The sequence below is a fragment of the Ranitomeya imitator genome, chromosome 2 (assembly GCF_032444005.1).
Source record: "Ranitomeya imitator isolate aRanImi1 chromosome 2, aRanImi1.pri, whole genome shotgun sequence".
NCBI lineage: Eukaryota > Metazoa > Chordata > Amphibia > Anura > Dendrobatidae > Ranitomeya > Ranitomeya imitator.
Window position 1 is genome coordinate 294,221,839 of NC_091283.1, and position 24,931 is coordinate 294,246,769.

The window sequence follows — 24,931 nt, forward strand, 5'->3', positions numbered from 1 at the left end:
TGCGTTTTACCTGTGGATTTCCAGTGTTTTTTGTGCGGATTTCACTTGCGGATTCCTATTGAGGAACAGGTGTAAAACGCTGCGGAATTCGCACAAAGAATTGACATGCTGCGGAGAATACAACACAGCGTTTACGCGCGGTATTTTCCGCACCATGGGCACAGCGCATTTGGTTTTCCATAGGTTTACGTGGTACTGTAAACCTGATGGAAAACTGCTACGAATCCGCAGCGGCGAATTAGTTAACCCTTTCACCCGGCCTGCAGGAGCGCGATCCGACCATGACGCATATGCTGCGTCACAGGTCGGATTGGCACAGGTTTTCATGACGCATACGCTGCGTCAAAGGTCAGGAAGGGGTTAAAGGGAACCTGTCACCCCAAAAATCGCGGGTGAGGTAAGCCCACCGGCATCAGGGGCTTATCTACAGCATTCTGTAATGCTGTAGATAAGCCCCCGATGTTACCTGAAAGAGGAGAAAAAGACGTTAGATTTTACTCACCCAGGGGCGGTCCCGCTGCTGGTCCGGTCGGATGGGTGTCTCTGGTCCGCTGCGGCGCCTCCCATCTTCATTTCAAGACGTCCTCTTCTGATCTTCAGCCACGGCTCCGGCACAGGCGTACTTTGTCTGCCCTGTTGAGGGCAGAACAAAGTACTGCAGTGCGCAGGCGCCGGAAAGGTCAGAGAGGCCCAGCTGTTATGACCTGGTGGTTAGGAGCACCAGAATGACCTAATGGTTAAACTCACAGGACAAGCTCTGGGAAGTGGGAACTTTGCTGACCGCAATCCCTAATCCTATCACACACACTAGAAATAGCCGTGGAGCGTACCTAACAGGCCTAGACGCCTCGGCACAGCCTAAGAACTAGCTAGCCCTAGAGATAGAAAATAAAGCCTACCTAGCCTCAGAGAAATTTCCCCAAAGGAAAAGGCAGCCCCCCACAAATATTAACTGTGAGTTAAGATGAAAGTCACAAACACAGAAATGAAACAGGTTTAGCAAAGGGAGGCCAGACTAACTAAATAGACAGAGGATAGGAAAGGTATCTTTGTGGTCAACACAAAAACTACAAAAGACCACGCAGAGTGTGCAAAAAGACCCCCGCACTGACTCACGGTGCGGAGGCGCCACCCTGCATCCCAGAGCTTCCAGCTAGCAAGACAAAATCATGAAAGCAAGCTGGACTAGAAAACCATGAACAGAAAATAACAAACGGGGACTTAGCTTCTTGCAGGAAGAGACAGGTCTCCAGAAGGATCCAAGAGCGAACTGAACCAGCACAGGAACATTGACAGCTGGCATGGAGTAATGATCTGAGTGGAGTTAAATAGAGCAGCCAACCAAAGGATAAACCACGTCACCTGTGTAAGGAACCTCAGAAGCAGCAGCTTCACTCACAGCCACCAGAGGGAGTCCATGGACAGAACTCGCCGAAGTACCATTCACGACCACAGGAGGGAGTTCAACAACAGAATTCACAACACCCGGCGCCTGCGCACTGCGGTACTTTGCTCTGCCCTCAACAAGGCAGACAAAGTACGCCTGCGCCGGAGCCGTGGCAATGGCCCCTTACTAGCATGAGAATACCAGCCCCCAGCTGTGAGCTTTAGCGAGGTAGGTTGCCAAAAATGCGGGGGACCCCATGCCGTTTTTTACAATTATTTATTAAAGTATTTAAAAACAAACATAGCATGGGGACCCCAGTGTGAGGATATGGCTGCTTACTAAAGACTATAGGACAAATGGACGTAGAGCGGAGTCCACAGCTCTAAGACAAAGACTTTTTCCTGCACGGAGCACCGGTTACATCAATATTATTGTATTTTAATAGTTTATTTGCTTGATGTGTTTTATTAGTGATTTTCTTGCTCATCAGTTCATGCTCAGTAATCAATGTTTCTACTCAGTGGCAGTCAGCAGAGGAAGACGAGCAGGCTAGAGTTTATGTAAACCTAAGGTCAGACTATCAATCTCATTTGTATCAAGGTCTCACTCCCATTGTACTCCCAATCCTAGGCCCATTGTGTGGTTGGGGATAGCACTCAGGGAAGCCATCACCACGGGAGGTCTCACATACAGTCCTAGCTGATGGAATATGCCTTGTTCTGTGATCTAAAGGAAAAAGTTTAAGGGGGCGGGAGAAAAAGACATCGGGTTGAATCAGGCAGTTGCTGGAGCAATTTCGATGGAAGAGGATCCAAGCTGAATGGATGGTTGACCTATGGATATTTGGAGATTGTTAGCTGGAGGGGTATCCATGAGCTACGGTCTGGATAGCCATCGTCTGGAGGAACATAGGCTGTGACTGCACACTATAGCAGCTGGAGATACAAAATCTGGGGGCCAACCAAAAGTTGGGAGACAGTGGGCATCGCCTGGTATGGAGCCAGTGGAACTACTGATCTCAGATTGGGAACTTGTGGACTGAGGACATTGTATGTTGGCCATCTGCTTGGAATTGTTGTACAACCATGGATGTATGGAATAAAAAAAAATTAGTTGCATCGTTAACCTGCCTAGGTGATTTTTATAACCCACAACCTCTGATCTTCACACCCTCTATTCTTGATAACCAACCTTGCTGAAGCTGACAGCTGAGGGTTGCAGTCCCGAGCTGTGAGTTTTGCCTGGTTGGTTCAAGAAAATAGGAGGGAACCCACACCGGGTTTTTCATTCATTTATTTCATTATATCGCAAGTGGTGGCTGAGGAATACCCCGATCATCCGCTCCTGCTGTCACTGTTATTAGCGGCAGCAAGTGTTGGATGATGGGAGTAAGAGTCCCAAAAGCCCCCACCTACTGTCATCGCTCAGACTTTAATATAACTCGTCATTCTCTTCTGCTCACGCCGATCGCTGGCAGAGCAGGGGAGAACGATGAGAGCCGTCTTCAGCACCCGCCACTGGGGAACAGCGCTTACAGTAGCTTTTCTTCCCAGGCAGCCGTCTGTGTGGTACTGAGGCAGCACAGGTTGCCACACGTGTGCCGTAAGTATTACACACAGGTACACTGATATCTCCGGTATTGGTTTTTCCGGGATCGGAAATAAACGGAAGTGTGAAACCGGCCTAAGAGAGATCTCATTACACTTTCTCTCCATCTACCTGATAATACGGAGGAACATTGGGATCTTCTTGGTTACAGTCCTGTGGAAGAAGAGGATGGGGACATCTCTCTGGTGTTGTCCTCTTACTGGATAGATCTGGAGGAGACACATACAGGGACTGAATTCATTCTTTACATACAGATAATTATAGGCCATGTGTATTTAGTCCTGTCTATTACCTGGTGATGTGAGGGGCCGGGGAACCTCCATCTTGACGTCCTTGTACAGATCTTTGTGTCCTTTTAAATACTCCCACTCCTCCACGGAGAAATAGACGGCGACATCCTGACACCTTATAGGAACCTGACACATACAATGATACCATCATCCCCCAATCCCATCATAGCATTACTGTATAATGTCCCAGCATTCCCAGCAGTGTCACCTCTCCAGTCAGCAGCTCAATCATCTTGTAGGTGAGTTCTAGGATCTTCTGGTCCTCGTGTATCAGGGGGTGAGGTGGAGGCCTCGTGATTGGGCTCAGGGGTCTTCCCCATCCCTCAGACACAGGGTCCTGACAGCGCTCACTAGAGGTCTTCTTCACTACTGTGTAATCCTGGTTATGGAGAGACACATTAATAAATCTCACTGGAGACATTTCCAGAGTCCTCACCTCTCCAGTTCTGTCCATCTGTTATTCCCATAGATAATAATGATGTAATGTGACGTCATCAGAATCTCTCACCTCTCCAGTAAGCCGGAAGAGGATCTCTAGGGTGAGGTGTAATATCCTCTCCCCCATCTTGTCTCTGTCCATATCCACCTGTGATGGGTAAATTAGGAAAATTCTCTTATATAGAAGAACTTCACTGAGAGGATCCGATATTGTAGAGACCTGAATGAGAAGAAGATGAGCCGATGTAACATCATAAAAATCTTGGAAATAATACAATTACTGGAGATAATAAGGGAAACATAAGAAGATACAACATCTACAAGTTCTATTTTCTAGTCTTGTATGGACTGGAACAGAAGTTGAATTTCTGACTAAGACATCTCCATGCTCCCAATCACTGGCGATGTTACTCACTGCTTCAGCAACTGATTGGCTGTAGGAATCATAAGTTCATTAGGACTGACCAGAAACTGGCGGGGACCCAAGCAGCAATGGTATTTTTATTATTTTACAACATTCTTTTTTTTTTATGACATCTAGTAATAAAAACTATATATTTAGGCCACAGACAACAAGCAGTTTCTTCCTCGGAGTCGGCAGCTGAATACGTTCCTCATAGACTCATCTTCCATAACGCTAATTCTCGTCTCATTTACCGACACTGGAACCGGCATTAGCAATACTGCAGGAGATATTCATTACACGTGACAGGAGAAATAACTACTTCATGATGAGGACGACATCTTCATCTTCTACTACGGCTCTAGAAACAGATTTGTCCAGAGTCCGTCACTGACTCCATCACCACCGGCCTCTATATGAAGGTTTCCCGTCTTCCCCGCACTGTAATCTTCTATCACGTTAGATCTCAGCTCTGATTCACACACAGAAGTTTGAGGCTTTTATAAGAGACTAGATGGTGGCCCGATTCTAACGCATCAGGTATTCTACAATATGTATTTATGTATATAGCAGCCACATACTATATAGCACAGGCCACGTAGTATATAAGAGCCATGTAGTATATAGCATACAAATAGTACGTGGCCTGTGCTATATAGCTTGTGGCTGCTATATACATACATACATGCATTTTATAACAAATAGCGGACTTAAATTAAATTAACCACATGAAGAGATCCATCAAAATAAAAACAAAAAACCTTTATTGATCATATTAAAAACATATACAACAAGACTGAATCTAATACACAAAACAAAGGATGCCTGAACTATGTTAGGCTGGTTTCACATTTGCGTTTTTTTGGGTGCGTTTTTGCAGTAAAAAATGCAAAAAACGCATGGTGAAAAAACGCGTGCAAACGCTGCGTTTTTTTTGACGCATGCGTTTTTGCATGTGGTGAAAAAAACGCGGCGTTTTGACGCGTTTACATGCGTTTTTTCATGCGTTTGCGTTTTTTAAACGCATGCTGAGAAATGTGTGACAGCTGCCAATCATCAAAATAAAGTAAAAAACCCACTATAAACAGAAATAGTTAGGGTTAGGGGTAGGGATCATAACCCTAACCCTAAAGGGATCCTAACCCTACCGCTAACCCTAAAGGGATCCTAACCCTACCTCTAACCCTAAGGGATCCTAACCCTACCCTTAAACCTACCCCTAACCCTAAAGGGATTAGGGGTAGGGTTATGGTTAGGATCCCTTAGGGGTAGGGTTAGGGGTAGGGTTATGGTTAGGATCCCTTAGGGGTAGGGTTAGGGGTAGGGTTAGGGTTAAGATCCCTTAGGGGTAGGGTTAGGGTTAGGATCCCTTTATCACCTTTATGTTGGGGGGTGGCATATCAGTGTGTTTTCTGGTTTTTTAATATAAAAACGCATGCGTTTTTAACGCAAAAAACCGCATGCACAAAAAACCGCATGCGTCCCCATTGACTCTAATGTATTTTTTGACCCAAAAAAACCCGCATGAAAACGCATGCAGTTTTTTTTGGTCCAAAAAACGCCTCTCAAAAATACTACAAGTTGCATTTCTGAAAATGAACGCATGCAGTAAAAAAACGCATGCGTTGCAAAACGCGACCAAACGCGTACAAACAAAAATGCATGCGTTTTCAATGTTAAATATAGGGAAAAAAAATGCATGCGTTTTTTTGGAAAAAAAACGCTGCAGACAAAAACGCAAGTGTGAAACCACCCTAAGGGCTACCTCCTTTCTAAACCATGATGGCACTCGTCTCTACGAAATTCGCAAAAACCTTAGCTGCACGTCTAAGGGAGTGGTATATCAAGCCACATGTACCTGTGGCAAAATTTATGTAGGCCTTACTACCAGGGAACTCCGAATAAGGACCCGGGAACACATAAGGGACATTGATAGAGCCAAAACCATTGAAGATGTCAGCACTTTAAAATCCTTACCGAGGCATTTTAAATTACACCATGGATGCCAGAGTAGGGATTTGGCTGTTAGAGGTATATACCAGGTACATATGGGAACCAGAGGTGGTGACCTTGGTAGGGCTCTAGCTCAACTAGAGAGCAGATGGATTTTTCGCCTGGGAGCTATGAGCCCACAGGGCCTCAATGAAAGTTTCGGATTTGCGGCATTTTTATAAATATACCATCTGAGGGTCTGTGTTAGTTTTCCTTGTTTCATATGTTAGGGACATCCTTTTTAGTGTGATTTTTAATTTGCTGTATCTCTATATGTTACTAATTTACTATTTTTATTTCTAATAGATGATTCGGAAAAGATGTGGTGTGCGATGACCATTTTTTGTCCCCTACAGTCTGAAGCTGCATATCTCCGTCTCGGAAAATTATGAAAAGGGCCAACTATATATTAGTATATTTGGAGAAGATGGAGGAATAACAATTAGAAATGGAGAGATTTATACATGCTTATTAGATTCTTGTATATATTTTGTAAGAATTAATGGGCCTGTATAGTGTTTTATTATTGTCCATCTCACCTATATATGATATGTAGTAGATAGTTATTGCCTTTTCTGTTTGCTGTACAATTTATGGGCTTAGGTGCAATAAGGCTTGGAATAGGATCCCTGATTTTAATATTTATATTATATATCTGAGGTCATTGGACGAATTTTAGGATTAATGTGCCCATTAGGATTAGTTTGTATCATTTAGCTATGTATATGCCGAGCACTTCAGCACTTTGTAGGGGAGATTTATCTTGTTCCCTGGATACCCCCTTTTTTTAAATAAAATATAATTATTATCACCTCTTTTGTTTTCACTTCTCTTCACAATTCACTTCACATCCCCTCCCTATGTTCAAATTTATTCGATATAGTTTGGGCATCATTATAATTTTCATATACTTTTTATTTATTAATTATATGGCGGATCTAGTAGTAGGGGTTGTCATGTGGTTGTATATTAATTTCCCTTCCATTGCCAAGGGTATCACGTTTAGTAGTACACATTAATATTTCTATTAAATTAAGGTTATGCCTTCATTTTCAATTTTATTTTTATCACTTTTATTTTCACATTCTCATAATATCAGGATATCTATGATATTTATTTCTATATAGGGCTATCTGTAGCATTTTATAGATTTTTCAGATTGTGCACATTGTTTCGTTCATTTGGAATAGTTATTATACTGTATATTATCATTGTAGGTCAGTCCCGACATCTTTAATATTCTTGTTGGGCTCAGCAGTTTGCTGATTTGTATCAGGGCTGGTTACCTTTTTCTTCTCGGTTGCCGTATTTGTTACCATTGCATCTTGCACTTTCGCCCCCCATGCAGTGCGCATGCGCTCCATGGCTGTAGCTCCGTGCTTTCCGAGAGTGCTCTGTCCTGAAAAAGCTTGCGTTCCAGCCTGCGTTCCAGTGAGCGCTGTCCCGGAAATGCTTGGTTATACTTCCGGAGCAGCCTGTTGCCGCATGCGCCGCTAGGCAAGGGGAACGCTCTTACCATATTGGTGGTCACGCCTATGGTCACGCCTCCACATTACGCTCCGCATCACTATTGGTGGTGGGTCCTATAAATGATGGTTTTATTTTCACACTGGTCACGCCCCCGGAAGAAGCTTGGGCGAAACGCGCGTTGGGGCGCTCGTGGGAGCTGGGTCTCTTGGCACGATTAGGTAATATATTATAATTTTCTCCATTTGCCACGTGGTTGCCGTATTAGTAGTGGAAGCATAGTTGGTATAGCTGACCGGGTATACAAGTACGGGAACAAGGTTATTGCAGAGGCTTTGGGAGGCATTAGTGCCCCCCCTTGTATATATAGACTTTTCCGTTCTGACATATGCCTGTTTGTTTCAGCTATTTACTTGTTCATACTGCAGTTTCTTTGCTATATGGCTTCTAGTAATATTTATCATAGTATGTGAATGCTCTTATATGCCTATCATTCTATTGCCATATTAGCAGTGCTGGACACCCTTCTCCCACCGGACACTTTGTTTTGTGTATTAGATTCAGTCTTGTTGTATATGTTTTTAATATGATCAATAAAGGTTTTTTGTTTTTATTTTGATGGATCTCTTCATGCGGTTAATTTAATTTAAGTCCGCTATTTGTTATAAATTGTTAGTGGAAGTGCCATCCATAGCTCACACATAGACACGTTGTGTATAAAATACATACATACATATTGTAGAATACCCGATGCGTTGTATATAACGCAGCCCACGCAGTATCTAACACAGGCCACATAGTATATAGCAGCCATGTAGTATATAGTACTGCCCACGTAGTATATAGCAGCCATGTAGTATATAGTACTGTCCACGTAGTATATAGCAGCCATGTATTATATAGTACTGTCCACGTAGTATATAGCAGCCATGTAGTATATAGTACTGCCCACATAGTATATAGCAGCCATGTAGTATATAGTACTGCCCACGTAGTATATAGCAGCCATGTATTATATAGTACTGCCCACGTAGTATATAGCAGCCATGTATTATATAGTACTGTCCACGTAGTATATAGCAGCCATGTAGTATATAGTACTGCCCACGTAGTATATAGCAGCCATGTAGTATATAGTACTGCCCACGTAGTATATAGCAGCCATGTAGTATATAGTACTGCCCACGTAGTATATAGCAGCCATGTAGTATATAGTACTGCCCACGTAGTATATAGCAGCCATGTAGTATATAGTACTGTCCACGTAGTATATAGCAACCATGTAGTATATAGTACTGCCCACGTAGTATATAGCAGCCATGTAGTATATAGTACTGCCCACGTAGTATATAGCAGCCATGTAGTATATAGTACTGCCCACATAGTATATAGCAGCCATGTAGTATATAGTACTGCCCACGTAGTATATAGCAGCCATGTAGTATATAGTACTGCCCACGTAGTATATAGCAGCCATGTAGCCCACACAGTATTTAGCAGTGTGGGCACATATCCCTGTTAAAAAAAAAAGAATTAAAATATAATAGTTACATACTCACCCCCTGGGATCCAACGGCGCTGTGGCGATGGGCACACGGCTGCCGCCATCTTCCGTTCCCAGGATGCATTGCGAAATTACCCAGAAGACTTAGCGGTCTCGCGAGACCACTAAGTCTTCTGGGTAATTTCGCAAGGCACCGCTGGGACCGGAAGCTGGCGGCAGGTGCGAGCAGATCGGCGGACTACGGAGGGTAAGTATAGCAGGTTTTTTGTTTTTTTATTATTTTTAACATTACATTTTTTACTATTGATGCTGCATAGGCAGCATCAATAGTAAAAAGTTGGGGACACACAGGGTAAATAGCGGCGGTAACAGAGTGCGTTACCCGCGGCATAACGCGGTCTGTTACCGCCGGCATTAACCCTGTGTGAGCGGTGACTGGAGGGGAGTATGCGGGCGCCGGGCAGTGACTGCAGGGAGGAAGGAGCGGCCATTTTCTTCCGAACTGTGCCAGTCGCTGATTGGTCGTGGCTGTTTTGCCGCGACCAATCAGCGACTTGGATTTCCATGACAGACAGAGGCCGCGACCAATGAATGTCCGTGACAGACAGAAAGACAGAGGGAAGTGACCCTTAGACAATTATATAGTAGATTGTTGGTAAGAACAAGACAGGAGATATATGAGGCCAATGTCTCCATGTACTGGGTTTCTTTTTTCTCAGGATATGATGGGTTTTCTTTGGTACTTCCCCCCCATTAGAAGGGACACCTGTGGATATTGGGGTCTTTACCTGCTACAGTCCTGGTGGGATTTACTCGGTAAAGTGGACTTTGGACAAATATCACCATCAACTAGATGGGTATTTCCTGAAGGAACTACAGATAGTGCTTTGGAATGGTGCCCGGGCTGCCCCTGCAAGACTTTCACACTTGGGTGCCCCTCAGGTGCTGGTTTGGTGGGCAGGGCCGCTCGAGGGCCAATTTGGTGTTCGGGGCCGCTCGGGGGCCGATTTGGTGGTCAGGGCCGCTCGGGGTCCGATTTGGTGGGCGGGTCACTTTAAGAACTGATATTATCTGGCAAAACTGTGTCCTGGTGGGGTCATGTAGAGTTCGTAGGCGTTGGCATAGTAACTGGGTCTGACTGCGCATATCAATGAGCTAATCAGCCAGGTGGCAGTTATTTTGAAATTGCCTCAGAAATCAGCCATTGTACCTTATGGGAAAATTTCCCCATTGAAATGCATTGAGACAAAATTTTCAAACGCCAATTGCGCCAAAACTACAAATCCGATCGACACGAAAAATACTTAGCACACCTCTCAGGAACGATGGCTTCGAAATGACACCTCACTGGAGTCTGTGAGTGCAGCGGTTCGGGCCACATTAATTGCGGACTGAATAATAAGAAGAAGAAGTTGACTACGGTGGAATAACAATATAGTGCTTTGTGCCAAAGCACGATAATTACCCTCAGACTGAAGGAACATCGCTCCTCTATTCGGATCTATGGATCCAGGATGAAATCCACTGCGGCCCCTGCAAGAAAAGAAGGAGAAAGAGCAGAAGTTGGGTGACACCACCATGGCCTGAGATTTCTACGGCTGCTCTGAGTCTGTGCGCACAGGACCTGTGATGAGGTCACAGGAGGGGAGGAGTCAGGGGTCACATGATCAGGAGCCTCATGCAGGACTCTGCTGTGCTGGTTGTCATGGTGCTGGATGAGGGGAAGTTTATGTGTGGGGTCAGGAGGGGTTTACAATGTGGATGTAGCAGAGCCGCGTGTGTACGAGGTGTACGGAGCAGAGCCATGTGTGTATGAGGTGTACGGAGCAGAGCCGTGTGTGTACGAGGTGTACGGAGCAGAGCCGTGTGTGTACGAGGTGTACGGAGCAGAGCCGTGTGTGTATGAGGTGTAGGGAGCAGATCCGTGTGTGTATGAGCAGAGCCGTGTGTGTATGAGGTGTACGGAGCAGATCCGTGTGTGTATGAGCAGAGCCGTGTGTGTACGAGGTGTACGGAGCAGAGCAGTGTGTGTATGAGGTGTACGGAGCGGAGCCGTGTGTGTGTGTACGAGGTGTACGGAGAGGAGCCGTGTGTGTACAAGGTGTACGGAGCAGAGCCGTGTGTGTACGAGGTGTACGGAGCAGAGCCATGTGTGTACGAGGTGTATGGAGCGGAGCCATGTGTGTACGAGGTGTATGGAGCGGAGCCGTGTTGAGTACGTGATGTACGGAGCGGAGCCGTGTGTGTACGAGGTGTACGGAGAGGAGCCGTGTGTGTACGAGGTGTACGGAGTGGAGCCGTGTGTGTATGAGGTGTACGGAGAGGAGCCGTGTTGAGTACGAGGTGTACGTAGAGGAGCCGTGTGTGTACGAGGTGTACGGAGCGGAGCCATGTGTGTATGAGGTGTACGGAGCGGAGCCGTGTGTGTACGAGGTGTACGGAGAGGAGCCGTGTGTGTACGAGGTGTACGGAGCGGAGCCGTGTGTGTATGAGGTGTACGGAGAGGAGCCGTGTTGAGTACGAGGTGTACGTAGAGGAGCCGTGTGTGTACGAGGTGTACGGAGCGGAGCCATGTGTGTATGAGGTGTACGGAGCGGAGCTGTGTGTGTACGAGGTGTACGGAGCAGAGCCGTGTGTGTACGAGGTGTACGGAGCGGAGCCGTGTGTGTACGAGGTGTACGGAGCGGAGCCGTGTGTGTACGAGGTGTACGGAGCAGAGCCGTGTTGAGTACGTGGTGTACGGAGCGGAGCCGTGTGTGTACGAGGTGTACGGAGAGGAGCCGTGTGTGTACGAGGTGTACGGAGAGGAGCCGTGTTGAGTACGAGGTGTACGTAGAGGAGCCGTGTGTGTACGAGGTGTACGGAGCGGAGCCATGTGTGTATGAGGTGTACGGAGCGGAGCCGTATGTGTACGAGGTGTACGGAGAGGAGCCGTGTGTGTACGAGGTGTACGGAGCGGAGCCATGTGTGTATGAGGTGTACGGAGAGGAGCCGTGTTGAGTACGAGGTGTACGTAGAGGAGCCGTGTGTGTACGAGGTGTACGGAGCGGAGCCATGTGTGTATGAGGTGTACGGAGCGGAGCCGTGTGTGTACGAGGTGTACGGAGCAGAGCCGTGTGTGTACGAGGTGTACGGAGCGGAGCCGTGTGTACGGAGCGGAGCCATGTGTGTACAAGGTGTACAGAGCGGAGCCGTGTGTGTACGAGGTGTACGGAGCAGAACCGTGTGTGTACGAGGTGAACGGAGCGGAGCCGTGTGTGTACGAGGTTAACGGAGCGGAGCCGTGTGTGTACGAGGTTAGCGGAGCCGTGTGTGTACGAGGTTAACGGAGCGGAGCCATGTGTTTACGGAGCGGAGCCGTGTCTGTACGAGGTGTACGGAGCAGAGCCGTGTGTGTACGAGGTGTACGGAGCAGAGCCGTGTGTGTACAAGGTTAACAGGGCGGAGCCGTGTGTGTACGAGGTGTACGGAGCGGAGCCGTGTGTGTACGAGGTGTACGGAGCAGAGCCGTGTGTGTACAAGGTGTACGGAGCGGAGCCGTGTGTGTACGAGGTGGACAGAGCAGAGCCGTGTGTGTACGAGGTGGACGGAGCAGAGCCGTGTATGTGTACAAGGTGGAAAGAGCAGAGCCGTGTATGTACGAGGTGGATGGAGCGGAGCCATGTGTGGACGGAGCAGATCCAGGCGTGTACTGAACGGAGCCCTATTTGTACTGTGTACTGACCAACCGTATACCCCCAGCTTCAGTCACAGACCCTTCTGTGTACGCTGTATACACCCGTATACCCCCAGCGTCGGTCGCAGACCCCTCTGTGTACGCTGTATACACCCGTATACCCCCAGCTTCAGTCACAGACCCCTCTGTGTACGCTGTATACACCTGTATACCCCCAGCTTCGGTCGCAGACCCCCTCCTGTGTACACTGTATACACCCGTATACACCCAGCTTCGGTCACAGACCCCCTCCTGTGTACACTGTATACACCCGTATACTCCCAACTTCGGTCGCAGACCCCTCTGTGTATGCTGTATACCCCCAGCTTCGGTCGCAGACCCCCTCCTGTGTACGCTGTATACATCTGTATACCCCCAGCCAGCTTCGGTCGCTGACCCCCTCCTGTGTACACTGTATACACCCGTATACACCCAGCTTCGGTCACAGACCCCTCTGTGTACACTGTATACACCCGTATACCCCCAGCTTCGGTCGCAGACCCCTCTGTGTACGCTGTATACACCCGTATACCCCCAGCTTCGGTCGCAGACCCCCTCCTGTGTACGCTGTATACATCGGTATACCCCCAGCCAGCTTCGGTCGCAGACCCCCTCCTGTGTACACTGTATACACTCGTATACACCCAGCTTCGGTCACAGACCCCTCTGTGTACACTGTATACACCTGTATACCCCCAAATTCAGTCACAGACCCCTCTGTGTACGCTGTATACACCCGTATACTCCAAGCTTCGGTCGCAGACCCTTCTGTGTACACTGTATACACCCGTATACCCTCGGCTTCGGTCACAGACCCCCCTGTGTACACTGTATACACCCGTATACCCCCAGCTTCGGCCACAAACCCCTCTGTGTACACTGTATACACCGGTATACCCCCAGCTTCGGCCGCACACCCCTCTGTGTACACTGCATACACCCATATACCCCCAGCTTTGGTCGCAGACCCCTCTGTGTACGCTGTATACACCCGTATACCTCCAGCTTTAGTCATAGACCCCTCTGTATACACCCGTATACCCCCAGCTTTGGTCGCAGACCCCCCTGTGTACACTGTATAGCCCCAGCTTCGGTCACAGACTCCCCTGTGTACACTGTATACACCTGTATATACCTGTACACTCCCAGCTTCGGTCACAGACCCCTCTGTGTAGGCTGTTTACAACTGTATACCCCCAGCTTCAGTCACAGACCCCTATATGTACACTGTATACACCCGTATACCCCCAGCTTTGGTCACAGACCCCCCTGTGTACGCTGTATACAACCGTATACCCCCAGCTTCGCTCACAGACCCCTCTGTGTACGCTGTATACCCCTGTATACCTCCAGCTTCGGTTGCAGACCCCCTCTGTGTACGCTGTATACACCCGTATACCCCCAGCTTCAGTCACAGACCCCCATGTGTACTCTGTATACACCTGTATACCTCCAGATTCAGTCGCAGACCCCCTCTGTGTACGCTGTATACATCGTATAACCTCAGCTTTGGTTGCAGACCCCTTTGTGTGCGTTGCATACACCCGTATACCTCCAGCTTCAGTCGAAGACCCCCTCTGTGTACGCTGTATACACCGCATAACCCCAGCTTTGGTTGCAGACCCCTCTGTGTACGCTGTATACCCCTGTATACCTCCAGTTTCGGTCACAGACCTCTCTGTGTACACTGTATACACCTTTATACCCCCAGCTTCGGTCGCAGACCCCCTCTGTGTACGCTGTGTACACCCGTATACCCCCAGCTTCGCTCACAGACCCCTCTGTGTACACTGTATACACCTACAGTTAGGTCCATATATATTTGGACAGCGACAACATTTTTCTAATTTTGGTTATAGACATTACCACAATGAGTTTTAAGCAAAACAATTCAGATGCAGTTGAAGTTCAGACTTTCAGCTTTCATTTGAGGGTATCCACATTATATTTGGATAAAGGGTTTAGGAGTTTTAGCTCCTTAACATGTGCCACCCTGTTTTTAAAGGGACCAAAAGTAATTGGACAATTGACTCCAAGGCTATTTCATGGACAGGTGTGGGCAATCCCTTTGTTATGTTATTCTCAATTAAGCAGATAAAAGGCCTGGAGTTAATTTGAGGTGTGGTGCTTGCATTTGGAAGGTTTTGCTGTGAAGTAAACATGCGGTCAAAGGAGCTCTCCATGCAGGTGAAACAAGCCATCCTTAAGCTGTGAAAACAGAAAAAAAACCATCTGAGAAATTGCTACAATATTAAGAGTGGCAAAATCTACAGTTTGGTACTTCCTGAGAAAGAAAGAAAGCACTGGTGAACTCATCAATGCAAAAAGACCTGGGCGCCCACGGAAGACAACAGTGGTGGATGATCGAAGATTAATCTCCATGGTGAAGAGAAACCCCTTCACAACAGCCAACCAAGTGAACAACACTCTCCAGGAGGTCGGCGTATCAATATCCAAATCTACCATAAAGAGAAGACTGCATGAAAGTAAATACAGAGGGTTCACTGCACGGGGCAAGCCACTCATAAGCATCAAGAATAAAAAGGCTAGACTGGACTTTGCTAAAAAACATCTAAAAAAGCCAGCACAGTTCTGGAAGAACATTCTTTGGACAGATGAAACCAAGATCAACCTCTACCAGAATGATGGAAAGACAAAAGTATGGCGAAGGTGTGGTACAGCTCATGATCCAAAGCATACCACATCATCTGTAAAACTCGGCGGAGGCAGTGTGATGGCTTGGGCATGCATGGCTGCCAGTGGCACTGGGTCACTAGTGTTTATTGATGATGTCACACAGGACAGAAGCAGCCGAATGAATTCTGAGGTATTCAGAGCCATACTGTGTGCTCAGATCCAGCCAAACTGATTGGTCGTCATTTCATACTACAGATGGACAATGACCCAAAAAAAAGCCAAAGCAACCCAGGAGTTTATTCAAGCAAAGAAGTGGAATATTCTTGAATGGCCAAGTCAGATACCTGATCTCAACCCAATTGAGCATGCATTTCACTTGTTAAAGACTAAACTTCAGACAGAAAGGCCCACAAACAAACAGCAACTGAAAACCACCGCAGTGAAGGCCTGGCAGAGCATCAAAAAGGAGGAAACACAGCATCTGGTGATGTCTATAAGTTCAAGACTTCAGGCAGTCATTGCCAACAAAGGGTTTTCAACCAAGTACTAAAAATGAACATTTTATTTAAAATTATTGAATCTGTCCAATTACTTTTGATCCTTTTAAAAACAGGGTGGCACATGTTAAGGATCTGAAACTCCTAAACCCTTCATCCAATTTTAATGTGGATACCCTCAAATGAAAGCTGAAAGTCTGAACTTCAACTGCATCTGAATTGTTTTGTTTAAAATTCATTGTGGTAATGTCTATAACCAAAATTAGAAAAATGTTGTCTCTGTCCAAATATATATGGACCTAACTGTATATACCACCAGCTTCGCTCACAGACCCCTCTGTGTACACTGTATGTACCCGTATACCCCCAGCTTCGCTCACAGTCCCCCCGTCTCTATTCCCCCGTACAGCTGACTCCGGACAGACACGGTAACACTGTGGTCATCGGCCTCTTGTCTCTCGCACATCTACTGATAACATACGATGAACAGAATCCAGCCCTACTCACTGAATTCTGCCCATCAGTGCAGCTCGACACCCTATTAATTCGACATTGGAGCCCCCACTACTCGGCCGCTGTCCCTCTAATATCCTATAAATATAATAAAGCCCAACATTTTGCCAGCTCAAAAGGTTAAAAATATAATCAACCCCTTTTGTTTGGAGGCTCAGTTATTAAATAGATCCTTTGTATCCACAACTAGCACCACCCAATTATGACACATCGATAACGTATTAAATATGGAGCAATCTGAGCAGGGTAACAAGAAGATTAGCACTCATCCATCAAAGTGTGCCTCAACGTGCTTCGCCCTGCCACATCATCAGGAGGCCCAATATAATGATGTCATCTCATTATAGATGATGTACATGTGTCCTCTATCGGAGGGTCCTTTTCAGTAGCCCACTTGGCCAGACCACTCCTCAAACAGCCCCTCACTATCTGTTGAATGAACACAAAGATACAATCGTACTGCACATGCTCTGCACCACAACATCAATCATGGCTGCATTTTGTAGTTCCATCTCTTGAATGCGTTCCACACTGGGACTCATAGATAGAAGCATACTGAAGGGTGCGCCAAGTCCCAGAGCGCATGCCCGGAAATGACACGAAGTGCTGGAGCGCCTGGGCATCCTCCGATGCGTGTCACACTCAAGCGCTGGAACGCCTGGACTGGAAGATCACTTGCTCCCATACTGGATTGTTGTGTCCCAAGCTAGAACGCTTGCCCAGCATATACCTGTAGTGATCAATGCCAATGTCAAATCAAAAGGAACTGGCAATAGATATATGGGAGAGTCAGCGGGGCCATATAAGTACCAACAGCTTCCTAAAGTGGGAAAGCCACCACCGAGCCTCCTCAGAAAGGTATACCCAAAGGGCAATTCCTCGGATTGAGGAGGAGCTGCTCTAGTATCTGGGAATTTCATAGACAAGCAGGTGAGATGTATGGCCGGATAAGGGATAAAGGTTATCCCCAATATATTCTAGATTCAGTCCGCACTTCTGCAGAAAATAACAATAGACAGTCCCTTTTACTGAATAAACAGAAGGAAAAAGAAGGCAGTTCCCAAGATGACATTAAAAGGCTTATTGGCACGTTTCATAGAAAACATGACCACGTCCGGAATGTACTTAGGAGACATTAGGACATCCTAAGAATGGATCCGGACCCTAGGGAGATGTTGATGACTACCCGAATGATCACCTATAGGAGAGGACAATCTACGAGAGATCATTTTGTACACAGTCTCCACAAAAAACCTACATATGAGGGTACATGGCTGGATAGGAAGACGTGTGGATTCTATAAGTGTGGAGACTCATTTCTGTAAATGGATGAGATCCAACAAATCTTTCACAAGGTCATCCACTGGGAGAACAGAGGAACTTCTCAAATTGTAAGACTGCGGGCATAGTCTACGTAGCTACATATCTCTATCCCTTGGATTATCTGGGGAAAATGGAGTTTAGAAGGAGGGAGAGTGAACCTTTGGGAGACATAAATGATCATGATACCCCACTAGCGAGACTATTGAGAGGGACACACTATGGGGGATGAATACAATCTGCTTCTCTGTGATAGAAGTGGTCAAACCTAGTCCCGGGTGGGTGATCATGGTAGGAATATGCTGAGAAGAGAAAGTGAGTGGATTGTCAGAATGGATTCCCTTACCCTAAAAGGATTAAGTGAACAGATATCGTATGCTTGTTTTTGTAAACATAACCGTGTTTGGACCGTTCATCCGGACTTTCTCAAGCCATTAGCTACATCTTTCCCTTTGTAGAGTCTAGAAAATGGATACCAAGTATCTAAGCACACCACTGAAAGGAGGTATCATCTACCAGTGAAAAGCCCAACATATGATCACAGAGTGATCCCTTCAACTATAAACATATTAACCGATTAACCGATAGAGAGCAAAAGAAGGTACAAATATGTTAACAAGGTATAAATTTATTAAACCAGCACATATCAAATACATTAACATCAAATAACAAAGAACTATTTGTACAAAAACAATTGCATAACAATACCCTATGAATAGGGGGAGAATAAGGTTGGCTGCCTATCAGGAAAAGACCGATGGGGCCAAATAACCACCCACGGTATAAATCACTATGACTGGGGGTAGAGCAGATTAACAGAAAAAATTTGATTGTACCCACTCAGGACTATATAGTATTATTTATAAATGTCACAATCCACCAGTACATGTCACTTACCTGAAAATAATGCATAGTACAGTTCATAAATAGATCAAAAGATATCAATAGCCATGATTCATTAACATGGTAGATATAGGTAGCGGTAAACATGCAGATAAAACAGCACATGTACTAAATGGTACCTAAGTCTCTAAGAGGTGCTCACCCTAAGGTATAGCCGAGCTGGTGATTTGTAATATAGGCTTATAGTGCCTCCCAGATAGTCACCCAATATAACGGCAAAGTACACCATTAGAAGCTCATCTTATACCTGCAGTCATAGTGCGACCCTGGATGGTGGTCCTGTAGCGCACCTCACTGAAAGGAGGTATATTAAAAAATATATAATTTTATTCAAGGGTTTAATACACATAGTAAAACATCATGAATCAAAAAGTAGCATGAAACATGTAGGAGGAGATGAACAAGAGCAAAATACTCATGCAAGTAAGAGTGGTGGAGTGGAAAAGTAACAGGCTATGGGTAGGTGAATAGCAATGTATCAAATAGGGCCTATCCTGAGACACTAGGTGTTGGGCTGAAAATAAAGTGCATATGTAGTGCAGACTGCAATAGCCATTCAGGACAATCATAAAGTAAGTAGTTTAAAACTTACCGATAATGCATTATTAATGCCCGTCCACAGTTGCCCCGACGCGCGTTTCATGGATGTGCTTTCTCAAGGGGAGTGTAAGGTTCATATATTGATGTGTATTTATCTATAAAAATCAATACATTTATATATTCCTGCTTTTCTACCTGACTCCAATTATGTTCAGCTGAAATGTGAAAACAATTCTATATATTTTCACCTTATACTTATATGACCCCGCAGACTCTCCCATATATCTATTGCCAGTTCCTTTTGATTTGACATTTGCATTGATCACTACAGGTATATGCTGGGCATGCGTTCCAGCTTGGGACACATCAATCCAATATGGGAGCAAGTGATCTTCCGGTCCCTGCGTTCCAGCGCTGGAGTGTGACACGCGTCACTTCAAGTCCAGGCGTTCCAGTAGTGAGTTCTGAGGCGCACTGTTAAATGCATGTAATTTCTGAGCATGTGTTCTGGGGCTTGGCACGCCCTGCAGTATGCTTCTATCTATGAGTCCCAGCGTGGATCACAATCGAGAGACGGACCTCCGCATATCCAGTCATTAGCAATCTTGCAGTGTGAAGCATGTGCAATACTATTGTATCTTTGTGTTTATTTAACAGGAAGTGAGGGACTATTTGAGGAGTGGTCTGGCCAAGCGGCCTATTGAAAAGGATCCTCTGACAGAGGACATATGTACATCATATATCATGAGTCAACATCATTATATCGGGCCTCCTGATGAGCCAGTATTATAATTCACTCAACTCGAGTAACGAGTACACGAGCATTTTAGTGCTCGCTCACCACCAGTAAAGATGATTCTGAGAAAGGTCAGGAATCATCCCAGAACTGCATGGGAGGACCTGGCAAATGACCTGAAGAGAGCTGGGACCACAGTCTCAAACTGTACCGTTAGTAACACATTACGCCGTCATGGATTAAAATCCTGCAGGGCACGCAAGGTCCCCCTGCTCACGCCAGCACATGTCCAGGACCCTTTGAAGTTCAACAATGACCATCTTGATGATTCAGAGGAGGCATAGGAGGTCATATGGTCAGATGAGACCAGAATAGAACTTTTTGGTATCAACTCCACTCACTGTTTTTGGAGGAAGAAGAAAGATGAGTACAACTCTAAGAACACTATCCCAACCTTGCAGCATGGTGGGTGAAACATCATACTTTTGGAGGTGTTTTTCTGCAAAGGGGACATGATGACTACACCCTATTGCAGAGGGGATGGACGAGGTCATGTATTGCAAGATTTTGGACAACAACCTCCTTCCCTCAGTAAGAGCATTGAAGATGGGTCATGGCTGTGTCTTCAAGCATGACAATGACCCAAAACACACCGCCAGGGCACCTAAGCAGTGGCTTCGTAAGAAGCATTTCAAGGTCTTGGAATGGCTTAGCCAGTCTCCAGACCAGAACCTAATAGAAAATCTTCGGAGGGAGATGAAATTCAATGGTTCCCAGCAATAGCCTCAAAACCTGAAAGATTTGGAGATGATCTGCAAGATTCTAACAAAAAAGCAAATGGCCGACAGCACATGGGATAAGTGGATGCACATCCTAGTTCCACTGGACCTCCATGGAAAGTGTACATACCAGGTAAACAATGAAGGACAGCATCCAATCCAGGTGAAAGTGTTCAAAAATGGATTCAACCCACATGGGTCTTTGTCAAGCATAAAATACATTGGTAATGGTGGGTTTTTATAGGGAGTGGATTACCATCCACCAATCCCCACAAAGTGACCACCTACATAATAAATATCTTTTAAAACAACACAACAATACATCTTCACATAATATATCTTATATACATAACAGCTATCAGGGCAGAATCGAAAAAATCATTTCACAAATGGCACTATATTGCATAAAATCTCCCCAAAGAGACTACCTACAGACCAGTCCATGTATCCATAGCAACCAGGCACCAATAGCAGGGTATGTTACATCCAGCACATTACTATCCTGCCTATCAGATCTAGTTTAGTAACTCATTCAATCACATGTGTAAGATCCACCAATACACATCTTGCCTGTGCTGTACCAATCCCACACAACACCCAGAATGCATTATGTCCTACATCCACCAATCACTCCACATGAACCAGTGATGTTTACAAACATCTCCATACCAATAGATGAGCTGCACAGGTCGGCCACATGTGCGTCTCCTCGAAACAGCTCGATCAATACATCAGCCTCCTGGTCAGGTGGCCGGTGCTCCATGCCTGCGTGCCGACCCACATAGCTCCACCCATTGCAGCGCCATCACCGATGATGCAACATAGTGAGGGAGACAGTGCATGCCCACCGCCGCACCACTGCGCATGCGCACCGGACTCATGTCACGCTGCAATTCAAGTGATGTTTACAAAACAAACCCCCCCGTGCCAATAGAAGAGCTGAGCTGCAAAGGCGCTGCCATATGCGTGTTACCTCAGATAGACTCCACCCATAAACCTGCTTCTAGATCAGGTGGCCGGCGCTCCATGCCCGTGCGTCGGCGCGCATGCCCACAGAGCTCCACCCACCACATCGCTATCACCAATGACGCAACACGGTGAGGGAGACAGTGCATGCCCACCGCCGCACCACCGCACATGCGCCCCGGACTTATGCCAGACTGCCACGAGTCATTAACTCACTCAGCAAGAAAGCAGAGTATCCAACTACTATTCACCCCATGCAAGTGCACAGGTGTACACGGCCCCACAGCCTATGCAGCGCAGGCCCACAAATATAGAGGGGCACACAATAAATGCAACGCTATAGAGCGACGCCTCCTCAGAGGGAGAACGCCCCCTAGCCAACCTGGCAAAAGACTTGATTAATGTAAACATTCATAACAATGGATCATACATCACAATGGGGCTGGTGGGTTCATATGGGTAATCAATCACATGTTGAGTCAAGGTTCTATAGTAGGACCAAAGAGGGGAAAATAATATACATACTATACAGTGCCCGAAAAATAACATTCCACCCGCAAGGGCCATCAGACTTTAAATCTTCTTATAACATGACCATATATGTATATAAACCTAAAAAAAAACAAAAGAAAAGAAAAAAAAAAAGAGAGAAAAACAAATATATAAAACCAATTAAAAACATTCCTATACTTAGATTAGGCCACGAAATAATCTCAAAGCTAATCACAATACACAAATTTGGAGATTATATTCAATATTTAGACCCCCAGGTTGTAAAGAACCTAACCTGGAGATCCATCTCAATTCCTTTTGCTTCAACAGCATAGTACGATCTCCACCTCTTCTGAGTGGTGGCACCCCATCAATCACCCTAAATCTCAATTGACTCACGGTATGCTTATTGTCGCAGAAATGTTTAGGGACAGGTAACTCCAACATCTTGTTTCTAATCGTACTCTTGTGTTTACCAATACGTGTCTTAACCTCCTTTGTTGTCTCACCGACATAGACTAGCCCACAAGGGCACACTATCATATATATGACGAAATTAGACATACATGTATATCTGCCTTTAATAGCTATCTCTTTCCCTGTATGGGGGTGATAGAAAACATCCCCTTTAATCATGTTGCTACAGCAGGCACAACCGAGACAGGGGAAATTCCCCTGCCTCGGAGGGCCCAGAGTTCTTTGTACAGAGACCTTGCCAGGGCCTATATCAGAGTGTACTAGCCTATCCTTAAGGTTACGTCCACATTTGTGCGAAAAAATGGGAGTTTGTGAGAATTCAGCTATATTGGGAAGACCTTTGCTCAGTATATGCCAGTGCTTCCTCAAGATCCCAATAATTTGGCTACTGGCAGTGTTGAATGTGGAAACAAAGGGTATACGCTTATCAGCATTCCTAGTTCTCTTGTTTCTGAACTCCTGTTGTGTCCCCTCTTTAACTCTATTTTTGTAAACCATCACATCCCTGCCAGGGTAACCCCTGTCCATAAACTTCCTACACATATCGTCTAGTCTGGGATCAAGTAAAGATTCATCCGACACTATCCTTCTTACCCTAACCATCTGACTCCACGGCAAGGACTCAACCATTTTCCTCGGGTGATGGCTGTCGAAACACAGTAGACTATTCCTATCGGTCTCCTTGACGAATAAATCCGTCCTCAAAACAGACCCTTCCTTGTATACCATCGTGTCCAAAAATTGAACCCGCTCTGATAAGTATGTCAGAGTAAAATCCAATTCAGGAAAAATACCATTAGGCTCTCCCTGGAATTCAAGCAACTCATTCTCATTGCCATCCCACACAACAAATATGTCGTCGATGTAGCGCCACCAGGCCCGGACATGGCACCAAAATTTGGAACTGTACACATGCCGATCCTCGAGTACCGCCATATAGATGTTAGCATAAGTGGGCGCCACATTGGACCCCATGGCGGTACCCCTACGCTGCAGGTAGTAATCATCCCCAAAGATGAAATAATTCCTCCTGAGGATGAACTCCAGCAGCGAGAGGACCAGCCGTGCACAGCCCTGTCCCAAGTCCGAGCCTGATAGCGCCACACCGATGGCCTCCAGGCCCCTGGCATGCTCAATGGAGGTATAGAGCGAGACGACATCAAAAGATGCCAATATGGTACTGGAAGTTACAGACAGTTGCTCAATCTTACCCAGGAAATCCTTTGTGTCCTGTATATAGGACTTAGCAGATACAGCAAATTCACGTAGGACCCTGTCTAAGAAAATAGCCACCTTGTTGAAAATGGAGCCCCTACCGGAAACTATCGGGCGCCCCGGCGGGTTAAAATAATCCTTGTGGATCTTAGGTAATACATATATTAAAGGTCTAACCGGACACTTGACCACAAGGAACGAAGTTTCGAGTCAATGAGGCCCTCAAGAAGGGCATCATTGACCAGAGACCGCAACTCCTCAGTTGTCAAATTATGTCGGTCACGGTTGTTAAATTTATTTTTAAGATTTCCAAAATCCCTCTCAACCAACTGTATATATGCCTCTACAACTGAGGAGAAAAAGGCAGTGGACAGCCTCTCTAAAAACACGGCCATTACTATCAAGGCCGCCGATAAAGGTGGGGCGGTGGTAGTGATGGACAGTGATAAGTACAAGGCAGAGATTATGCGACAACTAACTGATGAGGAGGTTTATTGTAAATTGTCCAGTGACCCTACGGCCCGTTTTCAGGAGGAGTTGCAGTCTCTGGTCAATGATGCCCTTCTTGAGGGCCTCATTGACTCGAAACTTTCAGAGTTCCTTGTGGTCAAGTGTCCGGTTAGACCTTTAATATATGTATTACCTAAGATCCACAAGGATTATTTTAACCCGCCGGGGCGCCCAATAGTTTCCGGTAGGGGCTCCATTTTCAACAAGGTGGCTATTTTCTTAGACAGGGTCCTACGTGAATTTGCTGTATCTGCTAAGTCCTATATACAGGACACAAATGATTTCCTGGGTAAGATTGAGCAACTGTCTGTGACTTACAGTACCATATTGGCATCTTTTGATGTCGTCTCACTCTATACCTCCATTGAGCATGCAGGGGCCTGGAGGCCGTCGGTGTGGCGCTATCAGGCTCGGACTTGGGACAGGGCTGTGCACGGCTGGTCCTCTCGCTGCTGGAGTTCATCCTCAGGAGGAATTATTTCCTCTTTGGGGATGATTACTACCTGCAGCGTAGGGGTACCGCCATGGGGTCCAATGTGGCG

General features: G+C 46.1%; 1 protein-coding gene across 1 annotated transcript in view; it reads right to left on the reverse strand.

The window, feature by feature from the left end:
• The window catches only part of LOC138663291 (zinc finger protein 665-like), a 32,172-nt gene extending 21,478 nt beyond the window's left edge, over positions 1-10,694 (reverse strand). The window contains exons 1-5 of the mRNA XM_069749468.1: positions 10,555-10,694; positions 3,794-3,943; positions 3,494-3,664; positions 3,288-3,411; positions 3,107-3,204 (exon numbers count right to left, since the gene is read on the reverse strand). Of these exons, the coding sequence (XP_069605569.1) occupies positions 3,107-3,204; positions 3,288-3,411; positions 3,494-3,664; positions 3,794-3,865 (465 nt within the window). The 5' untranslated portion in view covers positions 3,866-3,943; positions 10,555-10,694. The remainder of the gene's footprint in view (positions 1-3,106; positions 3,205-3,287; positions 3,412-3,493; positions 3,665-3,793; positions 3,944-10,554) is intronic.
• Between the last annotated feature and the right edge of the window lie 14,237 nt (positions 10,695-24,931).